At 42.6% G+C, this 26,169-nt stretch overlaps 3 protein-coding genes across 4 annotated transcripts in view; 2 read left to right on the top strand and 1 right to left on the bottom strand.

Annotated features, from left to right (window-relative positions):
- Positions 1-7,643, bottom strand: part of nav2a (neuron navigator 2a) — a 214,169-nt gene extending 206,526 nt beyond the window's left edge. The window contains exons 1-2 of the mRNA XM_068731045.1: positions 7,619-7,643; positions 6,351-6,878 (exon numbers count right to left, since the gene is read on the bottom strand). Of these exons, the coding sequence (XP_068587146.1) occupies positions 6,351-6,431 (81 nt within the window). The 5' untranslated portion in view covers positions 6,432-6,878; positions 7,619-7,643. The remainder of the gene's footprint in view (positions 1-6,350; positions 6,879-7,618) is intronic.
- Positions 7,644-11,258: 3,615 nt separating this feature from the next.
- e2f8 (E2F transcription factor 8) lies at positions 11,259-19,296 on the top strand. Of its 2 annotated transcripts, none has more exons than XM_068730519.1 (13): positions 11,259-11,522; positions 12,669-12,929; positions 13,028-13,181; positions 13,343-13,660; positions 13,761-13,922; positions 14,089-14,214; positions 14,418-14,633; positions 14,723-14,801; positions 15,113-15,638; positions 15,829-16,092; positions 16,205-16,343; positions 16,510-16,844; positions 17,418-19,296. In XM_068730519.1, the coding sequence occupies exons 2-13, from the start codon at positions 12,759-12,761 to the stop codon at positions 17,583-17,585; spliced, it is 2,658 nt and encodes an 885-aa protein (XP_068586620.1). In that variant the 5' UTR covers positions 11,259-11,522; positions 12,669-12,758; the 3' UTR covers positions 17,586-19,296. The 2 variants fall into 2 exon arrangements, with proteins under 2 accessions (XP_068586620.1, XP_068586621.1); XM_068730520.1 differs by lacking the exon at positions 11,259-11,522 and adding an exon at positions 12,188-12,257.
- A 1,177-nt stretch (positions 19,297-20,473) lies between these two features.
- Positions 20,474-25,958, top strand: csrp3 (cysteine and glycine-rich protein 3 (cardiac LIM protein)). Its single transcript, XM_068730346.1, has 6 exons — positions 20,474-20,582; positions 22,006-22,117; positions 23,051-23,219; positions 23,960-24,095; positions 25,447-25,540; positions 25,727-25,958. The coding sequence occupies exons 2-6, from the start codon at positions 22,006-22,008 to the stop codon at positions 25,789-25,791; spliced, it is 576 nt and encodes a 191-aa protein (XP_068586447.1). The 5' UTR covers positions 20,474-20,582; the 3' UTR covers positions 25,792-25,958.
- The last annotated feature ends 211 nt before the right edge of the window (positions 25,959-26,169 follow it).

The following is a 26,169-nucleotide window of genomic DNA, read 5'->3' as shown; positions in this document are numbered from 1 at the left end:
CCTTAACTGTTTAAGCAAAAAGAGATTATCTGAGGAAGAAGGATCAACATGTCTGCTAGATATTTCACTGTCTTTAGCTGAATGATTTCCTCAAACAACTACTGTCAAAAGTCACCAGACAAACCTGGATGTAGTAAAGTAGAAGAAACGCCTCAGTGCAGTAGCAAGTCAAACATGGTCAAACAAGGTTATTTAAAAATCCATATAAAGCAGGTAACTAGCAAATATAGTCTTCAGCTGTTCTACGACTGATCTCATACTTCCAGAAATGGAGGTGTTTCCATGTACCTCAAGTCTTTGCAGGTTGTTTGGGCTCAGCCTCAGGAACATGGTGAGGAGCTCCAACAACCCACAAGGAGGTAAAAGTAGAGCTGCTGCAACTTTAAGGTGGTTCAGCATCCAATCAGGACGCCTCCTTCACGCCTCCCTGTGGAGAGATTCTAGGCTCGTCCAATGGGGAGGGAGTACCCCAGGGGTTCCCCGGCTGGAGCTCAGGTAGTAGCAAGGGAGAAGGGTGACTGGGCTCATATACCAAGGCTGAGGCTGCAGTCGAATAGCCAAAAAAGAAATGTCCTACGTCTTTACCTAACCACTTTTTGAGGAAAGATGTGAAGGAGAATTCATAAGGACTAAGGAAAAGACAACCACGGTGCTTTGAGAATCTCACTGCACTTATACTGTGCAACGGCAGACTTTTTTTTAAGCTTCTTCTCCTTTAACTTTATTCATAACACATATAAAATGAGAACAGTGACTTTTTTGTTTTCATTTTATCCATAGTGTGTGGCTTTTAATGTTGCTGTTGCAAGGAATGCTGTTGACCGGTTAGTCAACATTCATTTCTCTAAAACAGATGCCTGTACGTGATTAAAGGCACCAACGCAAGTGCAACGTTGTAATATGCACCATTGTAACGTGCTGCGTTGTCTGGTTCTGACTTTAACAGCAATATCTAAATATCACCAATGCAACAAATGTAAAAAATGTATTCCAGGGATGGATGGATGGATGGATGGATGGATGGATGGATGAGGGTGTTGCTGGTGAGCATGTTAGCGTACTTCACCATTCTGAAATTTAACAGCTTGCGGTCTTAAGATCATTTAAAAAATCTGATTTTAAATCACAGTATGACTGACCATGATCGGGATAATTTTGTTGTGACTCTACTGCTTCAATAAACAAAGAGAAAGAAAGAAACAAGGCTCTTTGTCAATTTATGTATCGACAAGCCGGTGTCCCATCATGTCTTCTTGGAGCTTGAAGTCACTAGAGCCTGGCAGTGAACAAACTAAGCTCTCTAACGGGCCTCTCCTGCTGAGTGTGAACTGTACCCTGAGGTTCAGGATTAAGTCCATCTTGTGAAAGAAACAAACAAAGCCATGTAGGATTTCCCACTCATCTGTGTCTCTTAGCTAATTATGAGGCCGTTAGAGAATGGCTGCAGCAGAGCAGTCGGCGGCACACGTATCCACTGTAAACACCTCATTATCCTACAGAACCGCACCCAACCGTATCGAACGCCTCTTAATGAGCAGTCAGAAATGACTAGGGAAAATAAATACCTAAATTCCATTGGTTCTGATTGAGCAATTAGTGTCAAATTCCCTCTCATCCTCAAAGTACTGAATCAATAATAGATTCCATTACAGAATGCTCTTTGTCACCTTGTGAATGCCCTTCGTCATCTCTATCAGACGCTAGTGGAAGGTTTTGAGATCTACTGTCAAACTCTTTATTTAAAAAAACAGACACTTTATGTACTGAAATCTAGTGCACTTTTTCAGTCAGTGTTCTCCTAATTGCCTGTTTGAGGCACTTTCTCAGCTTAATAAAGTCTGTTTTGTGTTACGACACAGTGGATGATAATAAAGATATTGTGAGCGCTGCTTTCTCACCAAACATGTCGTTAGCTGTAAAACATGACTAAGAGAAACACAAGGTGATGTCAACACTGTCTGCCCTGCTGTGTGCTTCGACATGAATGCAGTAAATCTGTACTGTATCCACAACAACTCGGTGTGAGGTCAGGACATAAATCACACTGCAGTTTAATAACACAGAGTTCAAAGTGTTTCATTAGCGCGCGTTCAAGAACCAGGCAAGGTTATGCCAACTGTCCCAATGCGCTGCTCAGACGTTGTTAATCAAAGATCAGCTCACAGCTCCGTTTCTTTAACTGCGCTCCAATAAATCAAGCATGTCTGTCTGGAGCTGCAGTTCAGAGGCATTTAAAGCGCTCCGACATAATTTCACTCGAATCTGTGATACAGAGGAGGCGCAATGCATGAATCAAAAATTATGAATCTAATGTGGTACATGGTGCCATTGTCAGATGAAATACAACTTTTTAGTGACTGAAAGGGAACCTCTTATTTGAGATTTACAACATTACATTCTTGAGGTTATCCAATTACCTGACTATAATGTTGGACGGAGTCCTGTCTCTTTGTACTTTTTTAAGATGTCTTAAAACGTTTCAGATTTGGCTGAGACCTGTTGGTGAGGTCATTGTCTGCCTAAGGATCTTCTGATTAGTTTTGAATGTGATCAAATTCACAATAATAAATGGTTTGATCGGCTATCGGTCTGCCGACAGATGAGCCTCTCGAGGCTAGGGGACAAATTTCTGGGCTTCCGGTTTAGCCAGCGGATATACGGACCGAGACTTTCATTTCCGTGCACTACTTGTTATTTCCAGTCCAATTAGCAATTTAGGGTACAAGACCAGAGTTGAAGTTGAGAGATGAGGTCTGCACCCAGATTGTTTCACAAGTAGCCAGTTGACAAATTAACTTTAAACCGATAAAAAGCGAGGAGGAGAAGAAGTTCCAAGATTGCTTTCAAGCCCATGTTTTCCGCCTCTTTTCTCCACACAGACTGTTTACCTGCATTAAAACCAAAGCCTGCTTGAACCTGATTGGTCAATACTACTTGGACTACAAACAATAACCAGAACGCTTCCAATATCAAAATCTTCTCCCGTTGTTGACAGATTCTACATATAAATTCAGAAGCCTTTTATATGCTGATGGGGTTGTTCATTATCTGAGACTTCAGACGTCGGCTGCTTTTTATTGGACGAAAGATGGAAGACAAAAAAATGACTTTATGTAGATATTATGGAAAGCAAGAATTGTCTTGTTTGAGGTGGATTTTAAAGTCGTATATTATTTAGTGCTATTAAAGCTTGAAGCTGATACTCTTTAAAATGAAATTATATTTGAACCATTCTAAAATGTCACTCTGTGTGATGTCAAAAGAGGAAAAAGTCATTTCCAATCAGTATAACTTTTCAGGAACCAAATACCGACTTCTGATGCTATAGCTGCACTCAGTAGACAATACATACCAGTTGAATGCACCCCCACTCCCCACTTACAATGATTTGAGTGTTGGTGGAGGTTTCAAACAGGTTCTGAATAGGTTACATACCATGCAACTCTCATCCTCCCATTACGGCAAAAAGCAGGAACATACAGTACAACCTCAATCCTTTCTCGTCTTGAGCTGGACAATTCATGACACTAAAGATCCAATCGCATGGAATCCTAGTTCAATGAATACCAAATGACTACAAACAGGCAGGTTTCTGATCGGAGCAAAGTCTGCAGTTGTGCTCCATCAAACACTGAGCCTGCATGCGCCACAATACATCCCTGATTCTCCTCTAACGCTCTCTGCTTTCCCACGCAGGTCTATGATTGCTGCTCAATGAACATTAATATATAGAGCCGGGGACATGTAAGAGAGTAAATCTAGTTTCTACAAAGGGAACAAAATCCAATTACCTCCTATTGCGGCGACTATCACATAGAGGATCTTGAACACACGCAGCCTAGGTAACTGTCGGGGGACACTGAACCTTGCTGCACGGATGCCCAGGGTAATTCTCCAACAATGGGAGCCCGTGTGTCCATGTTACTACCTCAGTGCTTTCAATTTATTTAAGTCGTCTGATGTCCATTAAGAGGGAAGGTGCGTATTGGCTCAGTCTGGCACAACCTCTCTTCCCCAGAGAGCGCCGAGCGTCTGGCCTCGTCTGGTCTCCGGTTGATGATGCCGCCACGTTTGCGGCTGCAGCCGAGGCTTCTAATGAAATCTAGACGTGTCGCTGCTGATAACTCATTGAGCATGCAAAGGGAAAAAACTCACTGTATGAAAGGCATAAGGGCTACACCAGACAGAACTGCTGTAACTCCCTTTGCTGCTGCTTGCGTGTCGCTTAACATCCAGAGAGAAGGCTGGGAAACTGGAAAACAGCAGCTGGGACTTTGGTCACATCAATTAATATTCATGTTCTACATAATCCCAGGTGACTAATTTAACACACCTGATCAAATCAATAATTTACAGGGAGGGGAAAGGAAATAAACCAGAACAAATCTGATCCCTGGCTCACCTACAGTACAGCAGAGGGAGTAAAGTCCAACGAATCTTCACACCATTTAATACAGAACCAGACTAAGTAGCGACCGAACTCCAACACACCTTATAGTTCACCTCAACCAGAAGATTTTGGGATCCCTGCCACCTTAGCTGTGAATGCACTGTAAACAGAGCACTAAATGTATGGCTCTATAAGCAGGCCTCTGCATTTCTTGGCCTTTGGCTAACATCAGTGGCAACAACTTTTTAAAATAAAGAATATGGACAGCAAACAGAAAAACGTGCGTCCTCGTCTCTTCAGCTGTATGTGAGAGGGGATTCAGCTGTCGTCTCTGGAAGTGGAGACGATGGACAAGCTGGTGTTGGTGTCAGTTGAGGACTTCAATGCTGAAGGGCTAACGGATGTGTATCAGGACAAAGAAGGGACGCACGGACACGACTTGTTCGGTCCCAATATCAGCGTTTCATGAATAACACGTATGCCTCACTGTGTAGAAGTGACAAGGATCATTATTTCATGTGTTAGTCAACATCAGGCTTGACTTACACATCGCTTTATTAACGTTTTAAAATAAAATATAACAAATAAATACATAGATATAAATGTAGTAAATTGTTATTTATTAAAATAATGGTTTATACCAGATTGGCCCATTGTCATCCATATTGGATCCAGCTATTTGAGTCGGTCCGATATCTGAAACCAATATCGGTATCCTGCATCTGTAGCACAAAATTTTGTATACCAGGAATTGAGTGTGGACACATCGATTGTTAAAAATAAAGATTTCAAATTCTGTAATTTATCAGATAAAACATGCACAATTTCAAAGAATTTTGTTTGTTTACCGTGAGAAAGTTTTAGGTTTTTATGTCACATTTGCATGATCAATAATTGCGTTGCTTTGAACAGTTAGTGTTGCGCTCTGTATAAGTCAGTTGAATCAGCTTTCACTGCAGGCAGGCAGAAGAAATTCAGTCCGACTTCACATTAAAATGAAGGCTGAATCATCACAGACATCTATTTAGCGTGTGCACGATGACTCTGGTGACTCCGTCCCGGTCTATCACAACTGCACATCCTCAGAGTCTAGTGAAAGCCTTGTATCTCCCACATGTCAGCTCAACCAGAACTACTGCAAGAAAAGAAGCCATGTTTCTAAATGTATCTGATACAGAGTTGAGAGGGTTTATAAGCCCAAGGAGCTGTCAATTACTTTTCAACTGCCTAACCATCTAATCCTTCATCTGAAGTCAAAATAATAAAAAGTTAAAAAAAAAGCAGGGAAACTAGAGCTATGAGGTTTGCATACGACAAAAGCACTACATCAACCTCATGTGGAAAATGCAGAGCGAAGCTGAAACAGGGAAAATGAGTCACGGTATCAAGTACCCCATCAATCTTAACGCAGACCGCTGGAGTAATTCTACACAACCACAATGCATCAAAGAAGACTTCACAGACGCCTCGACGCTTTCACAGAGTCTTTGGCTTTGAATCAATCCGGTTATGCGTCCTTTGACACCTGAGCGGGTTCTCCCGATGAAGGTCACACTCAATGCAATATTACCGATGACTTTAGCAAATATTTAAACCTCCACCAAGACAAAGTAAAGGTCTTTTTTTAGTTTTTTTGCAATGTGACAAACTGTGTTGGATCTTTTCTTGTTGACAATTTAGAATCTAAATGTACAATTTTACAGACTTTTGGAGGTCTGGGGATGATCTTTTAGAAAAGACTTCTTACAACATCCGCTGGCGAGAAGCCAAATCTGTATGAACCTTTTCATCAAGTTAGGATAGCAACAGTTTCAATATCCAGAATCCACTGTCAACATTAAAACTCTACATTCAGAGACTGTTCGTCCGCTCCCTCCGCCTCATGCACTCCTCAGCCGTCACACGACACACAGCAGACAGGTAGATCTGGTAGATTTAAGAGGATCAGTCGTTGACTCACCCTTTTCTGGTCCTCCAAGCCGTGCTGCACAGCTTTCCTCCTCTGGTGCTGTTGTGGACTCGCCTCTGCTCCTGCCTCCATCTTTCCATAAGTGAGTGAGTACTCAGGCTCTCCCCTCAGCTAAATATCCAGACTCTCTGGGAATGAAGGGAAATACCTGCTCAAAGTATTTATGTCCCCTTCCCACTTGGTTCCCGGTTGTGGCGCATGAATTTCAATCCAAAAAAATAAAAAATAAATGGGAAAAACTGTCTGTGCATCAACTTTGCGTCTTTGAAAAGGTGACACCCAATCTCTGGGAGGATCCGACCTCGGCCGCACGCCTCGTCTCAGTCATACCGTCTCTTGGTGGTTCCTCTCTCTTGGTCCCGAGGGGCCTGACCTGAAGCGAGCATCAGGGTGGAGAACGGGAACCTGAGATAACCAGGATGGTCCTCTCTCCCAAAACCATCATCGCTGCTGCCATGGAGATGTCATCTCTGAGGAGGAAGTGATCGTCATGATCCTCTCTACTGCCCGAGATTTAACCTTAAAAACATGGGCAGGTTTCACTTTCAGAGGTCAAGTGTGGTATCCTGACAGTGAACAGGTGACAAGTGACAGCTTGTGTTGAGAAAGAAAACGTGAAAGTAAGCATTAAAGCAAAGGCTGCGGTGTCAAAAAAGACACATATTCAGTATCATGCAGACATCCCAAATGCAACCACTAGATAAACCGCATCTGACGAGAGACATATTTGAAATATTTCACAGTTCCTCCTGACTTGCAAAGCAGCTCAATGTTTCGAGGTTCCATTTGTGTCTATTGCATCTAGGAAACAGTTCATTCGTGGGAGCGAATGACGAAAACCTGAGTTTACTTCTCAACAAACCGCCAGCTAATTGCTGCAGGTGTGAGCTTTTAACACCAAGAAAAACACTTATTCAAACATAACTGGCTAACTTTTATTCTGCTGGTCATACACTTGCAATAGTGCTCCGCAGTTCTTGTAAATTGGAGCAAACACTTCGAATGCTTGACGACAAAACAAGCATTAAGTCAAGAGTTGGTAGTAACCTGGAACAAATCGCCTGCCGAGGGTTTGAGCTGCTGCAGCATCACTACAGCACAATCTGCGAGCCCTCATAGGCTGCATGACAGACTGCGTTTCTGAGCTTACAGGGGAAAAAAACTCTTTGCCTTAAATTTAAGAACAATAAATAAACCACGCAGGAGAAACAGACGTTAAAGAGCGGTACCTGCTCACCCAGCACTTCTCTGGTTCTTACCTCTCCGGTGGAGACGGTCCCTGCCTCGTGCCTCTCGCTGTCCGCTCCTTTCTGGCTGCGAAGCGGAGCAGCCAGGTGATGCATTCACGCGCTGTCGGAAATGTTGACTTGTCACTTGTCATTTCGCGTATTATTTTTGTTGCAAAACGGGTTTCCCAAACGTTTTCTTTTTTTAACGAATGTGCTTTTAAGTGACTTGAAGTTCAAGTGGCGTTTAGGTTTTGTCGATTTTGTTCTGAGGCTGTTACAGTGCTTTGGATTTTGCAAAGCACTTTCTGACCTTGTTTTGCAACATGATGCAAAAGAACAGTTTGTTGTTGTTGTTGTTGTTGTTGTTGTTGTTTTAGAAACAAGGAGTGTGTGTGTGTGTGTGTGTGTGGGGGGGGGGGGGGGGGGGCAATTTGTCACTGTTGTTTGACAGTTTTTAGAGATGGCCCTAGCTGTAACACATTTTACACTTGGGAAAATACATGCTGGATCTTTTGTGCAAAAGTTATACCAACATAATTATTCCTTGGCCCAAGGCAGATGTCTCTACCATAGATGTATATTGACTATTTGTTATATGTTGTCAACAAACTGGGTCCATTTTTTTTTTAATCAAATCCCTTTGAATCGCTGTCCTTATACTTGGAGTGGGTGGCCTAATTTACGAGGAACATCTAAAGGCAGCATCAGGGTCCCACTCGCTCTCTCTCTCTCGAAACCGTAACATTACGTCACTGTTCTCTCCCAGCATCCTTGAAGTCGCCCGTCTGTCTCCATGGTGACTCCCGTTAAACGGGGCTCTACCGCCACCTAGCGTCGAAACAGAGACGTGTCCGCTGTACGATGACCTGGAGTCAATTAAATGAATCTATCAGATAACTACGGCCCCTAGCTCTGACTACCGTGTCATCGTGATTATCCGGTTGACAGTGTGATCACATTAAGCTTTAATAAACCCTGATTAATTTTGGATTTAATTAGACTTTTTTTTCCACATGTGAAAAGCATGGTGTGATTTGATTAAGTGATTAATAGGAAGCAGTCTTTAGCTGCACAAACAGCACCGTGGAGGTAAATTAAAAATAAAGCAGCACTTAAATTAGAGCTGAAACAATTAGTCAATACACGGGAAATAATTATCTGAAATGTATCAGTTAATTTGTACAGCATTAAATGCCACAGACGGGCTGGTTGTCTTGTCTTTTCTGGTAATTCATGATAATAAACTAACTATAACTATATTTGGGTTTTGGACTGTTGATATTTGAAAACGCTCTGGGATTATTCAACAAATAACAGTTTAACAGAGCAAACATTGTTGTGTGTGTTGGGTGGGCCCCCTATGCCTCCAACACCTACCTCCTACCCTGCATTGTGTGTATGCAGCCTATACTGCCACCTCCATGTGTGCACACAGCTTCATTCTTTGCACAGAGACTCCTAAACCAAACAGAAACTCCTATGCTGGAATAACCTGGCTCCAGCCCCAGATAGATCTGAATTACTTGAAGTTGTACTTTGGTGGGGAAAATTCCCCAAGCAAAATAAATTTACTAAAAACTACCAAAACATGCAGTCCACCGAGGACGTTTGGGGACCCTGGAGTTCTGGGTCAGTTGCTCGTATTTTTCCATCTTTTATTTTACAGAAATTGCACAAATTTCCCATCAACAAATAATGTAAAACTAACTTTACCGCAAACTATGCAAGGGCTTTAAACAGTTGTGTTAACTTGGTGATTTACTGTATAATCTGGTCATAGCATGCATTTGTGCATACAAACGTGACGCACAATTCCTAAATGGAGGAGCTAAAATGACAACAGATACAGTATATAAACTTGTATCATGTTCACTATCCGATTAAAAACAAAAACAGGCACAACAAATAAATACATTTGTATATTTCAACACACGTGCCTGTCAGCAATATAATATTACATTAAAACAAATATAAAACCACAGCAAAAATGTATATAGAAATATAGGTAAGGGCGACTGTGGATAAGTGGATGTGTCCTTGAGCAAAACACTTAACCCCCCCCCAAAAAAAAGAAATCGCTCTCGTAGCCTATGTGATAGAATCTGAATTGTAAATTGCTTTGAATAAAAGCGTCTGCTAAATGACTGTAATGTAATGTAAATGTAATGTAATAGATATAGCTATATATATTTATATTATATTATTCCCTGGAAACGCTAAATAGTCATGCAGCTAATTTGATTCATTTCACTAAAACACAACATCAACTTAAGAGAGGTACACTTATCTTGTTGCCGTATCTTGTTCAGGGTCCTTGAGTTAAAATCTAGTTTTAATTTATTTATTTTAGTAGGTCTATAGTGCTCACGCGGTACATTCCAAAATAAAAGTTGTGTTAAATGAAATTACTATAAACTACACAGACTACTTGAAGGAGGTTTCTTCCAGAACATGAGTACTGGTTGTTCCTTAAGGTTACGTTTTCCATTAAAACTGAAATATGTGCTTATTAGCAGTATTTGTAAGTATAATGTTGCTGCAAATCTGCAATTTGATAAATAGAGTGCTGCAGGAATGAAACCTGAAACCCGGAAATTAGTATTTTTACAAAACTGCATCCCGCCAACATGTCTCGTTGTGTAGTATTTTGTGCTCATGCGACCACGGTGGAGTATTGGGAGGGTGTCATAGTAACCTACTTTATGGGAAAGAATTGTTATTCGGCAATTGTTGAAAGATCTTTAAAAGGTACAATAATTATGCAAAAAAAAATCCCTAAAATAATAATAAGACTCTGCCCTCTGCCTGAATTTTCTCTCTCTTTTCTTCTTCATTTGCTGTGTTCGGGATGTTACACGTCGGCAAAGAGCATTTGGCACCTTCCCACAGCTCCGTGAAGAGGTGTGGATGTATTGATTTGTGCTTAACAACATAACCGCCGTGAAGTATTCCGAAAATAACGTCATACTCTTCTGATGTACAGCTTTGTTCTAATAGACTGTCATCGTGACGTCACCCGTTGGTCTGTGGACTGCTGTTTTGAAACCTCGACTTCACCGATTTCGGGTCCTAAATAACACCGGCCCCTCTCTTCATTAACTATTTAGCTTGCTTAACTACCGCTCTGCTGTCGCTCACTCTCTATCTCACTGGCTCGCTCGTTGAACCGGAGAGGAGGGCGAATTATGAATACTGTGTGATTACAAACAGAAACCGACAATTCACCTATACATATTATACCTTAGGACCATAAGGAAATTCTTTCTATTTGAGAAAAGTTTCCTTTCTCTCAGCCTTCTTCAATAACCTTGGGGTTGGCCTAAAAAAAACATGTCACTCCTGCAGCACTCTATGTGGTCACAGCCACTGTTTACCCAGGTCCCTCTAAATGTTTAATCCAGCCATGCTCCCTGCAGCATTATCATCCCAATATCAAGGGAGATTACAGAACAGATTGCATGTGCACACTTGTAGAAAATATAGACCTATTATAGGTCTATTATAAATGTCGTTTCACATTAAAAAAATAAAAAACTCATCATAGATTTGTCAAATCTAGACTGGAGATGCAGGCGGCGTGTTCTCTGGCCCCGCCTCTCTCCCACAGGAAGGAAGTGGACGTGGGTGACGCGCATGCTCATACGGGGCGGGACGAGTGCTGGCGGTCACGATGGTCACCCAAACTTTTCACATCTGTAGTAAAGTTGACTAAGAGGCCACTCCTCACTAGCAAGAGAGAAAAAAAACAAGACGAGTTACTATTTCACTTTGGGGGTTTCTGTTGGGTTTTTTTGCTTGAGATTCTATTCCTATTTTAAAATCTACATTTTAGCGCTCAGGTTTATCTTTTGGAAGTAACGTAACGTTATCCACAACACATCACCGTGAAGATGGGACGTTTCATCTGAAGCAAAGACGTGTTTCACGGATTTGGGTAAATCTACACGTATTTATGTTTAACTAGCGAATGTATGGACGGTTTTTTATTTAATCCTAAAATGGATCAAGATGTTTCCTTTAACTGCAGCTTTGGTTTCGGTGTGTCTTGTGTTACCGCCTTCACTTGCTGGCCGTGTAACGTACGTTAACGTATCTGGCCGCAGTGTGTTTTAAGGCAAAGCCGTTGTGAAGTTTCTGGATTATCCGGTTTTACTATGTTTGTTTACGTTAATTGTACTGCTAGCTACGTGACACAAACATTAACTTGAGTAGAAGAGTAGACCGTACGCTTCTCGAATAAGCCACCGTATAAATGCAACACTCTCACTGTAGTAACGAATTCAGACTTTGGCCACAAAGCTTATCTTAATTTAAAGCGAGCCGCCGCTGTTCCGCGCCAAGGATTTCAAAAAACTGTTTACCTGCGCGGGACAGTCTTTCCACTTCCTGTACGCTTGCCTCGCGCGGCGCTCCCATTGGCTACTTTCGACAAAAAAAGGGCGGCACCGCCGCGTCTGTTGGGCCCGGCGATTCGATGGAATGCACGTCAGTTACCGCCAATATGAATCTGGTGTTTTGATAAGATTTAAACGTATTCCGTGATACGTTCTAAAAGGAAGGGCGGGAGTAAAGCTAATTAAACCATCGGTATGTGCATAGTCCATCTTATTATTGTCACGTTCCTTTTTTTAACGATGGTATCCGACAAATTAATTTCACTGAAGAAGCGGTAAGGATGTCTCTGCGAAAATATGCAAGTAAAATAAAGATCTTATTAATGTAGTTTAGCTAAAAAAACATACTTTTAAGATCAATGAATGCTAATTAACATGGTGGATATACTACAACAACACAGTTTTAGTTAGTTGGAAAAAAAGGTTGAATAAATAAGTTAATTGTTGCTTTTTTTCACCAATACTGTTACTATTATTTCATACTATCATATCTGAATCTATAGCTGTGCTAATGACACAGCTATAGATTAGCTAACGCTGGAAAATGTCAAGTACAGCGCGTAATTCTCAAAACCTGACCCAGAAATCCCATTTCTGTTTCTCAGATATTCCCTCACCCAGGTAGGAATGGATGGGCTTCTACATCCTAATCATTGTCTTTTGTTTCTATATTTTTTTCTGACTAGGATGGTTGCTTTGTTGCACCCCAGGTTCCGGTAAATACTCCCAAGAAGTCATCTCGCCCGTGTGCAGAGTCAGTGGAGAACCAGCTCGCCATGGGTCCCCTCACTACACCTAAAAAAGGAAGGGAAGTAGGTTCCGTGGACCCCTGGACGCCGACTTCCAACCTTAAAATGCTCATCAGTGCTGCTAGTCCTGACATCAGGAACCGAGAGAAGGAGCTGTGCATGGACAATGACGGGCGGGACAGTCTTGAAGCTTCACAGGTACAGAAACAAAAAAAAGTCATCAACACAGGATAGACGCTTACTTATAAGTCAAGGCGCTCAAAGGAATACGTTTCTTATCCGTTCTCTTCCCGTAGGACACTGAAAATGGAGATGAGTCAGAGAAAATGATCAGCAGGAAGGAGAAGAGTCTGGGTTTGCTCTGTCATAAATTCCTCATCCGCTACCCAGATTACCCAAACCCTGCCCTCAACAACGACATCTGCCTGGATGACGTGGCCACTGAGCTCAGTATGTTTTCTTTATCACCTATTGGTTGTAGAGAATTAAGTAATACGATCACAATCAATGCCAGACACATATGCTGTTTCTTTTACTATTTGTGCTACTAGCTCAGTTATTAACTTGCATCTTTTTTTTTGCTTTATGTGTTCTCTTTTCTCTCCGCTCAGACGTAGAACGTCGGCGCATCTACGACATCATGAATGTGCTGGAGAGCCTCCACATGGTGAGCCGCTCCGCCAAGAACCGCTACACGTGGCACGGGCGGACCAAGCTGGCTCAGACTCTGGCCATTTTGAAGCAGGTGGGCGAGGACCAAAAGTACGGCCAGCAGATGCTGCACATCCGGCAGCGTCTCCTGGACAAGGAGTTTGACTTTGACGGGGAGGAGAAGGAGAACGAGGAGGTGGCGGTGGAGCTGGATAGCGGGGAGCTGGGGCAGAAGGAGCTCTTCTTTGTGGAGCTTCCAGGAGTAGAGTTCAAAGCTGGTGAGAAGCTGTTTGTCATACTTTAGGCCAGATTCTTCAGTCCTTGACATTGATGTCCATGTATTGTGGCGCAGTAATCTGATATCTTTTTCCTGTCCAGCCTCTGTTAACAGTCGGAAGGACAAATCTCTCAGGGTGATGAGCCAGAAGTTTGTCATGCTCTTCCTGGTGTCTAATCCTCGCGTGGTCAGTCTAGACGTGGCCGCCAAGATCCTGATCGGAGAGGACCAGGGCGCCGATCAAGACAAGAACAAGTTCAAGAGTGAGTACAGAGGCTGCTAGATAGAGGGCTGGTTTGAAAGAAGCTGGGGCGATGTCATGTTGAAGTTTTAGACGGCGTGTCGCGTGTGAATGCTGTCAGAATATGTTCTGCGTATCTGTATCTGCAGTTGATAATCTTGATGTTTTGTTTCACGTGTGTTTTGCAGCCAAAGTGCGCCGGCTGTATGATATTGCTAATGTGCTGCGCAGCCTGAAGCTCATCGAGAAAGTCCACGTGACAGAAACGAGAGGGAGGAAACCGGCCTTCGAATGGCTCGGTCCCGAAGTCAAAGGTATTCCAGGTCCCCCCCCCCCCCCCCCCATTTACTTTACTATACTGGGATGTTGGGCCGACTGGCATCACATTTATATTAATTTATTATGTGCAAACCACTGTGTTGAAATATATTTCAGGACTTGACTGCCAGTGCTGCTGATGAAATGTTAAATTAGTATCTCCTAGTTTCACAGACTAAACATTTACCTCTTGTTTCAGACTTGGAGAGCTCCACATCCGAATTCTCAGCCACCAAGAAAAGTGTTCTGGAGTCCCGTGCGTCTTTAGACAACTGTGCCAAAAAGCTATTTTCATCGTCTGGAGTCAAGCGCGGCTTCACCCGGCACCCCTCCCTCATAAAGCTGGCCAAGAGCATTCAGGACGACCGCCGGAAGATCAATTCTGCCCCCAGCAGTCCTGTCAAGAGTTTCCTCAGTGAGTAAAGAAGTCTCTCGGGACGAGGCTACTTGTGTAAATGTTTGTGAATAGTGTGATGACACAGTCTTCGCCTCTTTTATCATCAGGCGATTCAAACACTTCCTCCCTAAACAAAATGGCCCAGCTTGCTGCTATTTGTAAGATCGAGCTTGACCAGAAGTCACCGTAAGTTTGGATTCATTTGGACTGTTGTTCAATCTTTCAGTGTAATCTATGCATTTGTCCGTTATTGGGGTTGATAAGACGGTAAGGCTGCTGGTGCAGAAGAGTGTTTTCAAACGCTTTGTAGGTTCGCTCTGGCTACCACAAAAATAACAAGCCATTCAGACACTGATGTGTTTTAAACATGTGATAGAATTTTTTGATTGGTCATCTATAACTCATCATCTAAACTACAGGTTCAGCTCCCAGCAGTTTTGTATTAAGATCATTGTAGATCTCTAGATTGTTAAGTGAGTGTCCTGCTTCTGTTCCAGGACCGGAGCTGAGGCTTCAAAGCCCGCTGCTGCTGCTGAGTCGGACACTGCTGCTATGAGAGAAGAGCCGACCTCGTCTGTTTCGATGGAGCCGCCTCAGGCCCCGTTACTAACTCCAACCCCGGAGACGAGAGTCAACGCTGCGGTCCACCTCACCCCCAACACGCCGCTGGCAGCCCTGCCCGCGTGCTCCGTCGCCTACCTCCCCGCCCAGTGTTCGCCGATGATCCCCGTCCTGCTGCAGCAGCAGCAGCAGCAGCGGGGGGGCGTGCCCTACGCCGTGTATTTGCAATCTCCGTCCCCGAGGCCGAACCCTCTGGTCCGGCCGCAGCCGACCAGCCTCGCCGTGCGCTCCATGACCTTTGAGGACAAGACCGGGCAGAGCCCCACGGGCCAGTGCGCTGCTAGGAGCACGCCGGCCTTCAGGGCGTCGGACGTCAGCCCCTTGGTGCTCAAACGGTTGCTTTTAGATTCTGCCTTAGAGAGCAGCCCCTCAAAAGCCAAGAGGATGGACCCCAACTGTAAGGTGAATAGTACATCTACATTTATACTTTCTGATTGATTAAAGGAATGCTGCAAGTGGCTGGTCTTTTGCAAAATAACAACATCAGCCGGCATGTGGTTATAAAACAAAGAGACAAAATCACGTTAAAAGTGTTTAAGCAGTTATTTATTTCTGACATATTACTTCTCTTCCCCCCCCCCCCCCCCCGTAGGACACGTCTCCAAAACTGTGCGAGATCCTCCAGGCCCGTCTGAAGGCTCGTCACGGTCAGCTCTCGAGCCGGCCCTCGCCCCGAGCTCTCCACCTGGACCCGGAGTTTGTCAACACCCCCGGCGGCGCTGCAGCCCACCAGACACTAGAGCAGACCTTAGAGACCTTCCTGGACAGAGAGGACAAGGCGGCAAACTCGGACAGCGAGGCCGGATTAACACCCGTCAGAGTCGTTCCGCTCACGCCGGGACATCTCCACGCCGAGGTGAACACACAAACACAACGCCGACTGGCCTTCAGTTAACAGCAGAGCGGCTTTTGTCGTGTTTGTCGATGCAGCGGCAGTATGTGTGACTTTTATCTTTCTGCCTGTCCAGACTTTAGTACCGGCCGGATACCTGATCCCAATCTCCCAGCAGTCCCTCATCAGCTACAACTCAGCAATTCAAGATTCAGGCAGAGAAAGCAACAAGGCCTCAACTCCCACTTACAACATCTACCAAACACCAACTGCAGGTAACGACGTCATCAAATGTTGATTTGAGGTCTCAGAGTGCACCTACATTTAGTCTTTTTTAGTCCTTAGTCTTTTGTTCACACCATTGTGGGAAATGACTGCATGAGATTTAATTTCATTATCATTCAATTTGTCTAAACACGTGTTTTATGTTGTCAACAACAGGCTCCAGACCTGCCCTCGCCCAGGAGATCACACCCATCAGCCTTCGTTTCCACAGACCCGTTGCTGCCGCCTCGCCACACGCCATCCAGCAGGCCCACCGCCTCCACAGCCCCAGTCCCGCCATCCTCAACTTCACCCTGCAGAACCTGGGCCTGATCTCCGGCTCCAGCCCAGGAAACGCTTTCACCGCCCCCCAGACTCAAGAGTGCGCCAGCCCGCTGGCCAGCCCGCTGGCTCTGCAGCAGAGAGGCATGGTCTTCATCAAACCGGTGTCCCCTGTGCCTGTCCAGCAGTCTGTGTCGGGGCAGCCAATGGCCCTGTTCAGTGTACAGCAGGTAAAAAAAAACAGTAACTTCCCTGTTTTTTAACTAGAGATGTACAGATTGCAATTATCATGGCTGATCCCGACTTTCTTGCTTCCTAAGAAGTATAACTGACAGCATACACAAACACTTTTCTGTCATGTGAATCAATCAGTGCATCGCTACCTTCAACCTTTAAAAAAAACAGTTATATAATGTTTTCTGAGGAGCTTTGTCAAGTCTGAGAAAAAATAGTAATGTCACTTGAGTCAAAGTAATAGTACTAAAATACTTGAGAGAGAGAGAGGAAGTCTTAATGTTTTACTCCACAGATCAGACTTTGAGTTTTGAAAGATTTGGTAAAGTGATTGACGTTCTTCAACAACCCCGTCGATATATGTTGGTCATTTGTACACTATAAGACGTCAGGAGTATTTCACTTTTAGCTTGTGAACCAATATAACCCGTTTGTGTTTTTAAAGGTTAGTCGTTTTCACGAGGACTCAGTGAGGTCTGTGGAGTAACAGGGACAACTAGTTGCTTTTTGATGTGGTTGAACTGGTCCTCTATGATTTAAAGACTAACTGAAGGTTGTGTGTCCTCCAGCCTCTGATGACCACCCCCAACGGGACGGGGCTCCCCCAGCAGAGCTTCTTCCACACGCCGGTCCCCGTCTCCCCCCTGGCTGCGATGGTCACCGCCGGTGGACACCTGGCCACCAAAACTGTTTACGTTCCTCAGAGGAAGCTGGACGTCGCCACTGAGGACTCCTGAGGGAAGCCCTCTGGTGACTGTGTGCATTATGTATGTTGTGGGTGGGTGACTGTCTTTTTTTCTGTCTGTTTGAGCATTTTACAGTATTCGTTACCTCTGAACATTTCTCCGCCTTCGTTCTGGTCACAGCCAGCTGTAAAAGTAGCTGCTGTGCAGACTTTGGCCCAGTGGACAGATTTCAAACAAAGTTCTCCAGATACTCATGAACACCGTTAAGCTCATTGTGATGCTGGTGGAAACTTTTGCATGACTTAACGGAGGAGAATTCATTTTCTTGTTGATTCTTTTTTTTTTATTATTTGAGTTATTTCTGCTAATGTGGGTGATGTGAACACCAATTTCCTTTTCTTCAAATTACCAAGAGTAGTCAAAACTCAGCATCGCACTTAAGTAACATGGACGTTGTTGAAAGAAAGACGGGTTTGATTGATTGATCATTTTGTCTCTAAGTGAAACCTAACGAGAGGACTTTTGCACAAATGTACATGTTAACTGTCACCTCTGTTAAAAATGGATTTGTTAAGAATGTGTGTGATTCTAAGGTTTATCAGATGAGTTTAATTTATAAGGAAATCACCTTTGTTTTCTGATGTCCTGCTAAATGTAAAATGCTAATTGAATTTTAATAATTTTTTTCTATGAACATGGTGTTGGTCTGTGTTTTTGGTTTACATCTCCACAACTATTTGATTGGAATTAATACAGACATAAAGGGCTGCCACAAAAAAAAAAATCATAATAGATTATTATTACTTTTACGATCAATAAGAAAATAGGTAAACATCCTGAATTCCCATTGCTCAAGGTGATTTCTTCAAATTGCTTGTTTTGACTAACCAACAGTTGATCAAGTAATAGTTTCAGCCCATAGCAATGATTCTAATATAATAAGCAACTGTTAGCTGTTTCCCATATTAATTTAAAGGTGATAAAATGAATGTTGTGCTCACATGTCTCCGCTAACTACAAGTGTCACAAACAAGTTACTGTAGCTTTAAAGGTGCTCTGAGGAGTTTTGTTCTAAACAAACAAAAGTATAGTTTTGTGTTACTCACTCAAACACATTGTGTGTATCGTTGAGCTTTAACAAATGCGTTGACTGCATTTCCTTCTTCGTAAAACATTTGCAAAGCACTTTAAAGGTTTAACATGAAAATCCTGTGAAAGTATCAAAACGCTCAATCCACGGTTTAACACACAGCCTGTGTTTAAACAAGCCGTCAGGATACTATACAATATTAAACCTTTTCACTGTTTTAAACATTAACACTCTAAATATGTCCCAGTTAATACAAAATCAATTTTAAAAAAGTCTTTTGAACATTAAACGTGTTCTAGTAGAACCCCAAAATATAAGTTTGAACCTGGAAATGAGCACAATATGTCTCCTTTAACGCTCAGACATCAATAGGAGACAAAAGAGCTCTCTTGAAGCCTTGAACTTTAACTCTGGAGTTGTGTGACTTGAGTGGGAGATATCTGTCAGAGAGTTCCCATATCTTCCACTTAAATTTACAATAAAGACGCAGGGTATGCTCGCCTGATAATCAAACTGATTTTCTATTTTGTTTCACCTTCATTGTCTTTGAAGCACTGAAATAATCAGAGATGTTAGTGGTGATTCAGAGGTATGGCTGCACACATTTAATGTATGTATAATGTGATTTGAATGTGGCAATAAGATATATATTAAAGTGGCCACCATAAAGATTATTGTTTCTCAACCTTTTTTTTGGGGGGGGGGGGGGCCAGATTAAGTCATTAAAGCGGCGTTAACAGGGTGTCTCTGTTTTCCTCTCATCAGTAAAACAAACAGAATGCACGCCAGCCTCTCAGATTAGATTCAATGTCATAAGGAGGCTTCAATTATCAGAACCAGGCGGCAACCTCCGGTTCTGCCAAGTGAAGCCAATACTGAAGTGTCTTAAAACCTGCATTCTCACTACTGACCAGCAGGGGGCGACTCCTCCGGTTGCAAAAAGTTGTCTAAATGATTAGAAGTCTATGAGAAAATGACTCTACTTCTCACTTGATGTATTCCCTCAGTAAACATTGTAAACATGAGTTTGTGGTCTCAATCTCAAGTTTCAAGGCTTCTTCATTACAGTATGATGTTCATTTGGTAAATTATGGTCCAATTTAGAGTCAAATAGACCATACAGCATGGTAAACTTTAGGGCGGGCTTACTGTGATTGACAGGTCATGGCCACTACCAGAGGCGTCTCTACGTCACTCCTCCGCATTACAAATATGGTAACTTCAGTTTATCGTTGCGGAAAAACAACATGGCGACGACCGTAATCCAAGATGGCGACGGCAAAATCGGCAAAACTTGAGGCTTTAAAACGGCATTCAACAAACCAACGGGTGACTTCACGACGACTACGTCCACTTCTTATATACTAGGATCAGAACGATAGTTCAGGCTCCCTCGTGTGGCTCAAAGGTGTACTGCAGATGTAAAAGAAAAAAAGTTATTATGGGACCTTAATAAAATCTCCTGCGACTCACCTGTGGGTCCCGACCCAGTCTTTGGGAATGACTGCTATCGATGATTCGATTCAGGTAACAACAACAACACCTCCTCTCGAACTTTAACATTTGCCTCATGAGCATCACAGAGTCACTATGGCTCACAATCGTGTTCACATTCAGATGTGCAGTTGTCAGTTATATGCTTTGAGCTCCCATCATTTACGTCCATAATCCTCGAACATGCCATGTGGACTGCTCAGCTGTCAGCGAGAGTTCTCTTTAGAGTTTCCTGTGTCTGCCTGTGAGTCCAGAACAAATGTCGCGGTGGCTGATGTTCGAGCCTCTTTCAGCCTGTGATGAAGGGTCAGAGGGCTCTGCTCTGTCACAAGTTATTTTTAGGAGGATATTTTCATTGACGCGTCGCCGGTGGACTGTGGTGATGGTCAGATGGACGGTATTTAAGCCGCCCGGGGAGAGGTCACTGCCACGGTAGGACCAGAGCACTCAGGCTTGGATTCAAGGTAAGGACTCATTCCTGTTTGTAGCTGAGTGGTTTATTACAACACGGGTAATGTGGTTGATTTATGATTACTTATTTTAGTTTTATAGGTTGAATTACATAATTTTATCAGACTTTATTTTGTCCTTTTTGACATAAACCTCAACGTCAGGAGTCAGTTCCATGTGAGATTTCTGATTTATCTCAAGGAAAAATCTGACATTTCCTGTATTGTTGGCGGGTTTTTGTCTCTGTCTTTGATCTCTGTTGTCTCAGTAAAGCCTCGCCTCCTAGAATATCACATACCAGACCTGTGAGGTGATGGGCAGCCTCTGATATGAGCAGGACCTGGAATGTCAGACAGCAGGCCGGGCACGGCGGCTCGGCCACATCTCCACTGACAATAAATGAGAACCATCAAAACTGATGAGGAAATACAAATAACACTGTGTGAGAGTTGAGTGGTTTGAGTGTTCCGGTATATTTAAAACCACCAGACTGCGTGTTAAAAAAAAGACAGCAGGTTAAGACATCACACAGAGGAACATTTAGGTTTTTAAAGCTTTATTTATTGACCCTTTTATTTTGTAAAAAAAAAAAAGAAATAAAAAAGAGGTAAGAAGATTCTTTCAATTCATAGGAAGTTATATTTAGATCGACCTTTAACTCAAACTCCTGTGCTGCCTACAGTTACTACATTATTCAGTCTAGTATCACTTCTGATGTGTCCATGAACAATACATTCAAGCTGCTGCCATCAGGTGTTCCCTCGATTTAATGAGGTTAGACTGACCTGAAGCTCTCCTGTGCACCAGGCAATCCTAAAAGTGAATATGGAGCTTAACCCCGGATCAAATGTACGCTGAAAGGTGTTGAATATTATGATTATTGATTGTAATGGTGTGATAAATGAATGCGTCTTTGTTTACTGTCTTAATTTGTTTTGTCCTTGTTGATGTTGCAAACGGAGTTGCTGGGGTGCAAGAAACATTTCAAACTCGATCTGACATAATGTATTATTATCATCATCATCATCATCATCATCATCATCATCATCATCATCATCATCGTCGGCATCTGCAGGAAACGTCCTTGGTTGGCATTTATTTTGGCTGGACTACTTTAGGAATCTCTGCACGGGATCTGCTGACCGTAAAGCTGCTGGTGCAGATTTCTTATTTCCAATACTTAAACAACTAGTCAATCACTTAATGAAACAAAATGAGATAATATATAAAAAATTGCGTTTATCATTTATCAAATGGAAATATCAAAACAAATAACATGCAGGGAGGTCCTGGCTCAAAAAATAATCTGCAGAGAAATCGTTAATTAAATGTAACGTTGCAGCCCTAGAATAGACTCTAACAGACTAGTATAGGTGTGTTTGTTGTCACACTGATAACAAAGTCATTTGTTGGAGTTTGTTCTTTTGTTTCTGTAAGATGCCAAACTGGGGAGGAGGCACCAAGTGTGCTGCCTGTGAGAAGACGGTGTACCACGCAGAGGAGATCCAGTGTAACGGGAGGAGCTTCCACAAGACCTGTTTCATCTGCAGTGAGCACACTGGTTCTTTCTTCTGTTTACTGGTGCAGCACAGAGAGTGTCATGGTGGATCAGCAGAATGGTGTTGAACAGTGTCCCTCCATGTTTCTGTGAGGCTCATTTGCTCTTATCAGCTGCCTTGTTGACGCCTTTGGGTGCTGTGCTGAACTGAGAGCAGCATCTATCTGTATTCTTTTGTAGTGAAGAGTCCAGTTTTTGTGGTTTTATTTTCTTTGTTTTAGTTTTTATTCTAAAGTTCTTTCTTGCTTCCTATTCCCTCTATCAATTCCTTCTTTCTTGCTTTTAACCCCTCTGTTTTTTTTCTTTCTTTCTTTCCTCTCTATGCACTTCTTCTACTCTTCGTCTTTCTCCTGCTCTTCAATGTTTGCAGTTAACCCAGCACTGACCACATTCTCTCAGCAATCTCTCATATTTCCTCTTAAAAAAAAGCTTCTTTTTTTTCATGTAACGATGTGTTCTGGTAGTTGAATGGCCGCTCTCTGGCTTTGACTGCTCCAGCGGAGTTTCCCCCTCTTCTCCTTCCGTTTGACTGGGTGGTCTCATCCGGGGACGCCTTGTATAGGTTTACTGCTCTCTGCTCAACACACAAACCCTCTCCAGCTGGTTGGACGTGAGTCTGTGTGACTTGCTCGATTGTTCCAGTGGGAGGTCTGAAAGGCCTCCGCGATGAGCACAACCATCATGCTAAGTGTTCGTCTTTTCTCGAACGTTCACCTCGCACTCTCCTCTCTTCCTACAAATAGAAACACAAAACATCTGACTGTGTGTAATGCCACCGTTGACTGATAAAACCAGCTATGTGGGAGCTTTATTTAACCTCCATTACTCCACCATGACACTCCCCAGTCTGGGCAAACTGAATCCATTTCTCTCAGACAACAGCTGGTTTAAATGTGTAAAAATATTTGTGTTTCTTTCACACAGTGAGCTGCAGAAAAGGGCTGGACAGTACCACGGTTGCGGCGCACGAGTCTGAGATTTACTGCAAGTCCTGTTATGGCAAGAAATATGGGCCAAAAGGCTACGGATACGGGCAAGGAGCTGGAGCTCTGAGCTCTGACCCTCCTCGACATGTGGGCCTGAAGCATCACGAGTACGTTAGAGACACAAGTCTGGGCTGTCATTAAAGGGCCATCGAACCCAAAGCACATAAGTCAACATATCCACAACATATCTTACCGCTATAGTGGTATGGAGCCATGTAGTCTTTAAGATCTATAACTAGTTAATTCTGCCTTTCTCCAGTCTGATAGGGGTTCCTTTCTAAACACAGCTGCAGAAACACGTCTATAACTTGAGAAATGTTGTTTACCTTCTACATTAAAAAGAAAAAAGCAAAACACAACAAGGTGTAAATATAGCTAAAGTGTTCCCTGATGTGTTGACACGAGTGAAAGTCAGGGGGGAACTAAATTGTGAGAATTCAAAAATAGTGAATACATAAAAGCATGGTTGTTACAAACATTTGGTGATGCTGCTTTTATGCCTCAAGCCATTTTTAAACAGAACTAAAAACCTATTCAGTCTTTCATGTCGTGTTTTTTAGTGTTTCTATTATTTTTTTCTTATTAAATATGAATTTATAGTGTCTTGTTTTTACACTTTGGTTTTAGTATTTGTACAAATTTGATTTCTTATTTTATTTCGCTCTAATTTAACTTTAATGTTTTATTGTTTCACGGTGATCAAATTATTTAGTGTGTTTTTTTCTTAACTTAATTTTGTGTGAATTAGTCTCTTCATCTTTTCTCTATTTTCCATTTGAATTGCAGTTGATTGACTCGTATGAAACGTGCTGTATGAATAAAACTTGATTGATTGATGTCATCGCAGCGTTAGCTCTAAACCACGACCAGCTCCCTCAAACTCCAACGACAATAAGTCTTCCCCGAAGTTTGGATGTTCAGACCGCTGTCCTCGCTGCTCCAAAGCCGTCTTTGCAGCTGAGAAGGTGATGGGAGCAGGGAAGGTAAGAAACACTGGGGTGGATTTGTTTTAATGAAATTTGTTTATTGTACTTTTTATTTCCACGCATTTTAAAATACGCCACCCTTTAATGTGAAGTTGCTGCTTTCTTGCCTCAGCAGTCTGTTGATTTCAGACCTCTTATCTCTAAATAATCAGTTTTTTTCTGTCACAATACCACCAATATTTTATTTCTATGGGTGTAACAATGGCAGAGAATGAGGTCCCAAGTGCAGAAACAATCTCTTTAAAGCTTTACCAAAAATACAGCAACACACTAAACTCTTCCAGGAACTCTGTGCAAAGTCGCTCTAGTCAAACAGAGACTGAAGGAGAGAAAGGCCTCATATAGTCCCACAGGCCGACGAGCTAATTGAGCGCTGACGACCGGCAGCTGCAAAGACCGTCAACCATGAAGGCACATTCTGGGAGAGGAGCAGAGGGATTATTAACAGCTGTGTGCAATCTAATGCTATATTCCTATGGTAACAATAACAACATAATTCTGACCCCTAACTGTTCACAAACAAACAAGAAAATACCTAAAAAAAACATCCAACTTGCCTGACAGACATTCAAGGGCCCAAGAACATAAATCCTTGTGACCTTTCCTGTAAAGATATGGTCACATGACATCTCACTCCGTCTCCCATTTACTTCAATTGAAGGCCAAACGATGGAAACATTCAAGGGTGCGTTTGCGGTTTTCGCTGTGATCTCCGGCTGGTCACGGTTCATCTTCGGTGGTCCTCAATGTTCAGTTTATTATATTTGATATGGACATCACAGTGGATTTCCAAATCTAGCATTTATGCTCAAGGAGCAGATGCACTGTGTTTAGTGTTTGCAGCGAAACGCTGATTTACAACAGCTTTCCACAGAACACTAAAGTTTCTAAAGTTAAAGTAGAGAAAAACAAAAGGATAAACATTAACAAATACGCCCACAAATACATACACACCCATTTACATCCACAAAGTACAGGTGTGTCTACAGAGGTATTGGCCATGATTTAATACCGCTATCAAAAACATATAAATTGTGTTGCATTTTCAATTCAGTGGGTAGACAGTTCAATAGTTTTTGCTCCTTTAACAGAGAAGACTGATTGTCCAAATTAGCCAGTAGAAAATGTAAAGTTCGTATTCTTTCTGCATCATTACACAGCTAGGCCACAAAGCGTAGCATCACCCTCATACACTGTTTTCTGGGCCCTTGTTCTGTTTGAATGCTGGATTTATCTTTATTTGTCTTTATCAATATTATTATTACTATCTTAATAATTGTGTTTGTGTGTGTGTGTGTGTGTGTGTGTGTGTGTGTGTGTGTGTGTGTGTGTGTGTGTGTGTGTGTAGCCCTGGCACAAAACCTGTTTCCGCTGTGCCCTGTGTGGTAAAAGCCTGGAGTCGACCACCGTGACAGACAAGGATGGAGAGCTGTACTGTAAAGGTACACAAAACACTTACAGTATGTAGGCTACGATACTCGTTAGGCTCCTGTCACTGCATTGAAGGTACTTTCAAAGCAAATTTTAGTCGTTAACATGGAAATACAGCAGTACAGCCCACAGAACACTGATCAGAACGTTTATTTTTACCTCAGCATTGTTTTTTATTGTTTCTATTTTCTTTGCAGTTTGCTACGCCAAAAACTTCGGGCCAAAAGGATTTGGACTGGGGAACGCCGCCATGTTGGATTAGCGACAGGAAACTCTTCTGGTTCACTGTGTCACACAGCAGCTTTTCACCTTTACACTGGAAGATGTTTGTTAAACATGAAAGACATCATATTGGGCATCAAAAAACCTGGGCAGATAAAATGATGGTTCATTGTGAGTTCCTCAATAAAACTATTTTGGTTAAATGTATCTTGAATGGAGTTTATTCATGAAAAATGACATTTTTTTCATTAATAAAGGTGAAGAGGAAACAAGAGCTTTTACTCACATGCAAACATTAAAAATAAATTGTTTTGTTTGTATTACTAATTATAGTTTCGATGAGAACAAACCCTGCTTATAAGTCTGTGCATGAATTTGTTACCTCCTGCCGTGAGAAGACAATTAGCAGCGCCGCATC

The sequence above is a fragment of the Cebidichthys violaceus genome, unplaced genomic scaffold, assembly GCF_023349555.1.
Source record: "Cebidichthys violaceus isolate CVI_PGR_0920_01 unplaced genomic scaffold, fCebVio1.0.p SCAF_5, whole genome shotgun sequence".
In the NCBI taxonomy this organism is placed as follows: Eukaryota; Metazoa; Chordata; class Actinopteri; order Perciformes; family Stichaeidae; genus Cebidichthys; species Cebidichthys violaceus.
Note: the sequence above shows the minus strand (reverse complement) of the source record. Positions and strands in the feature narration are given on the sequence as shown.

Excerpts from the sequence above, each read along its gene's own strand:
- csrp3 (XM_068730346.1), top strand. The coding sequence starts at position 22,006 with ATGCCAAACTGGGGAGGAGGCACCAAGTGTGCTGCCTGTGAGAAGACG. Across the intron at positions 24,096-25,446 it reads AGGTGATGGGAGCAGGGAAG|CCCTGGCACAAAACCTGTTT; the intron begins GTAAGAAACACT and ends GTGTGTGTGTAG. Across the intron at positions 25,541-25,726 it reads TGGAGAGCTGTACTGTAAAG|TTTGCTACGCCAAAAACTTC; the intron begins GTACACAAAACA and ends TTTTCTTTGCAG.
- e2f8 (XM_068730519.1), top strand. The coding sequence starts at position 12,759 with ATGGGTCCCCTCACTACACCTAAAAAAGGAAGGGAAGTAGGTTCCGTG. Across the intron at positions 14,215-14,417 it reads GCTCGGTCCCGAAGTCAAAG|ACTTGGAGAGCTCCACATCC; the intron begins GTATTCCAGGTC and ends CTCTTGTTTCAG. Across the intron at positions 14,634-14,722 it reads TCCTGTCAAGAGTTTCCTCA|GCGATTCAAACACTTCCTCC; the intron begins GTGAGTAAAGAA and ends TTTTATCATCAG.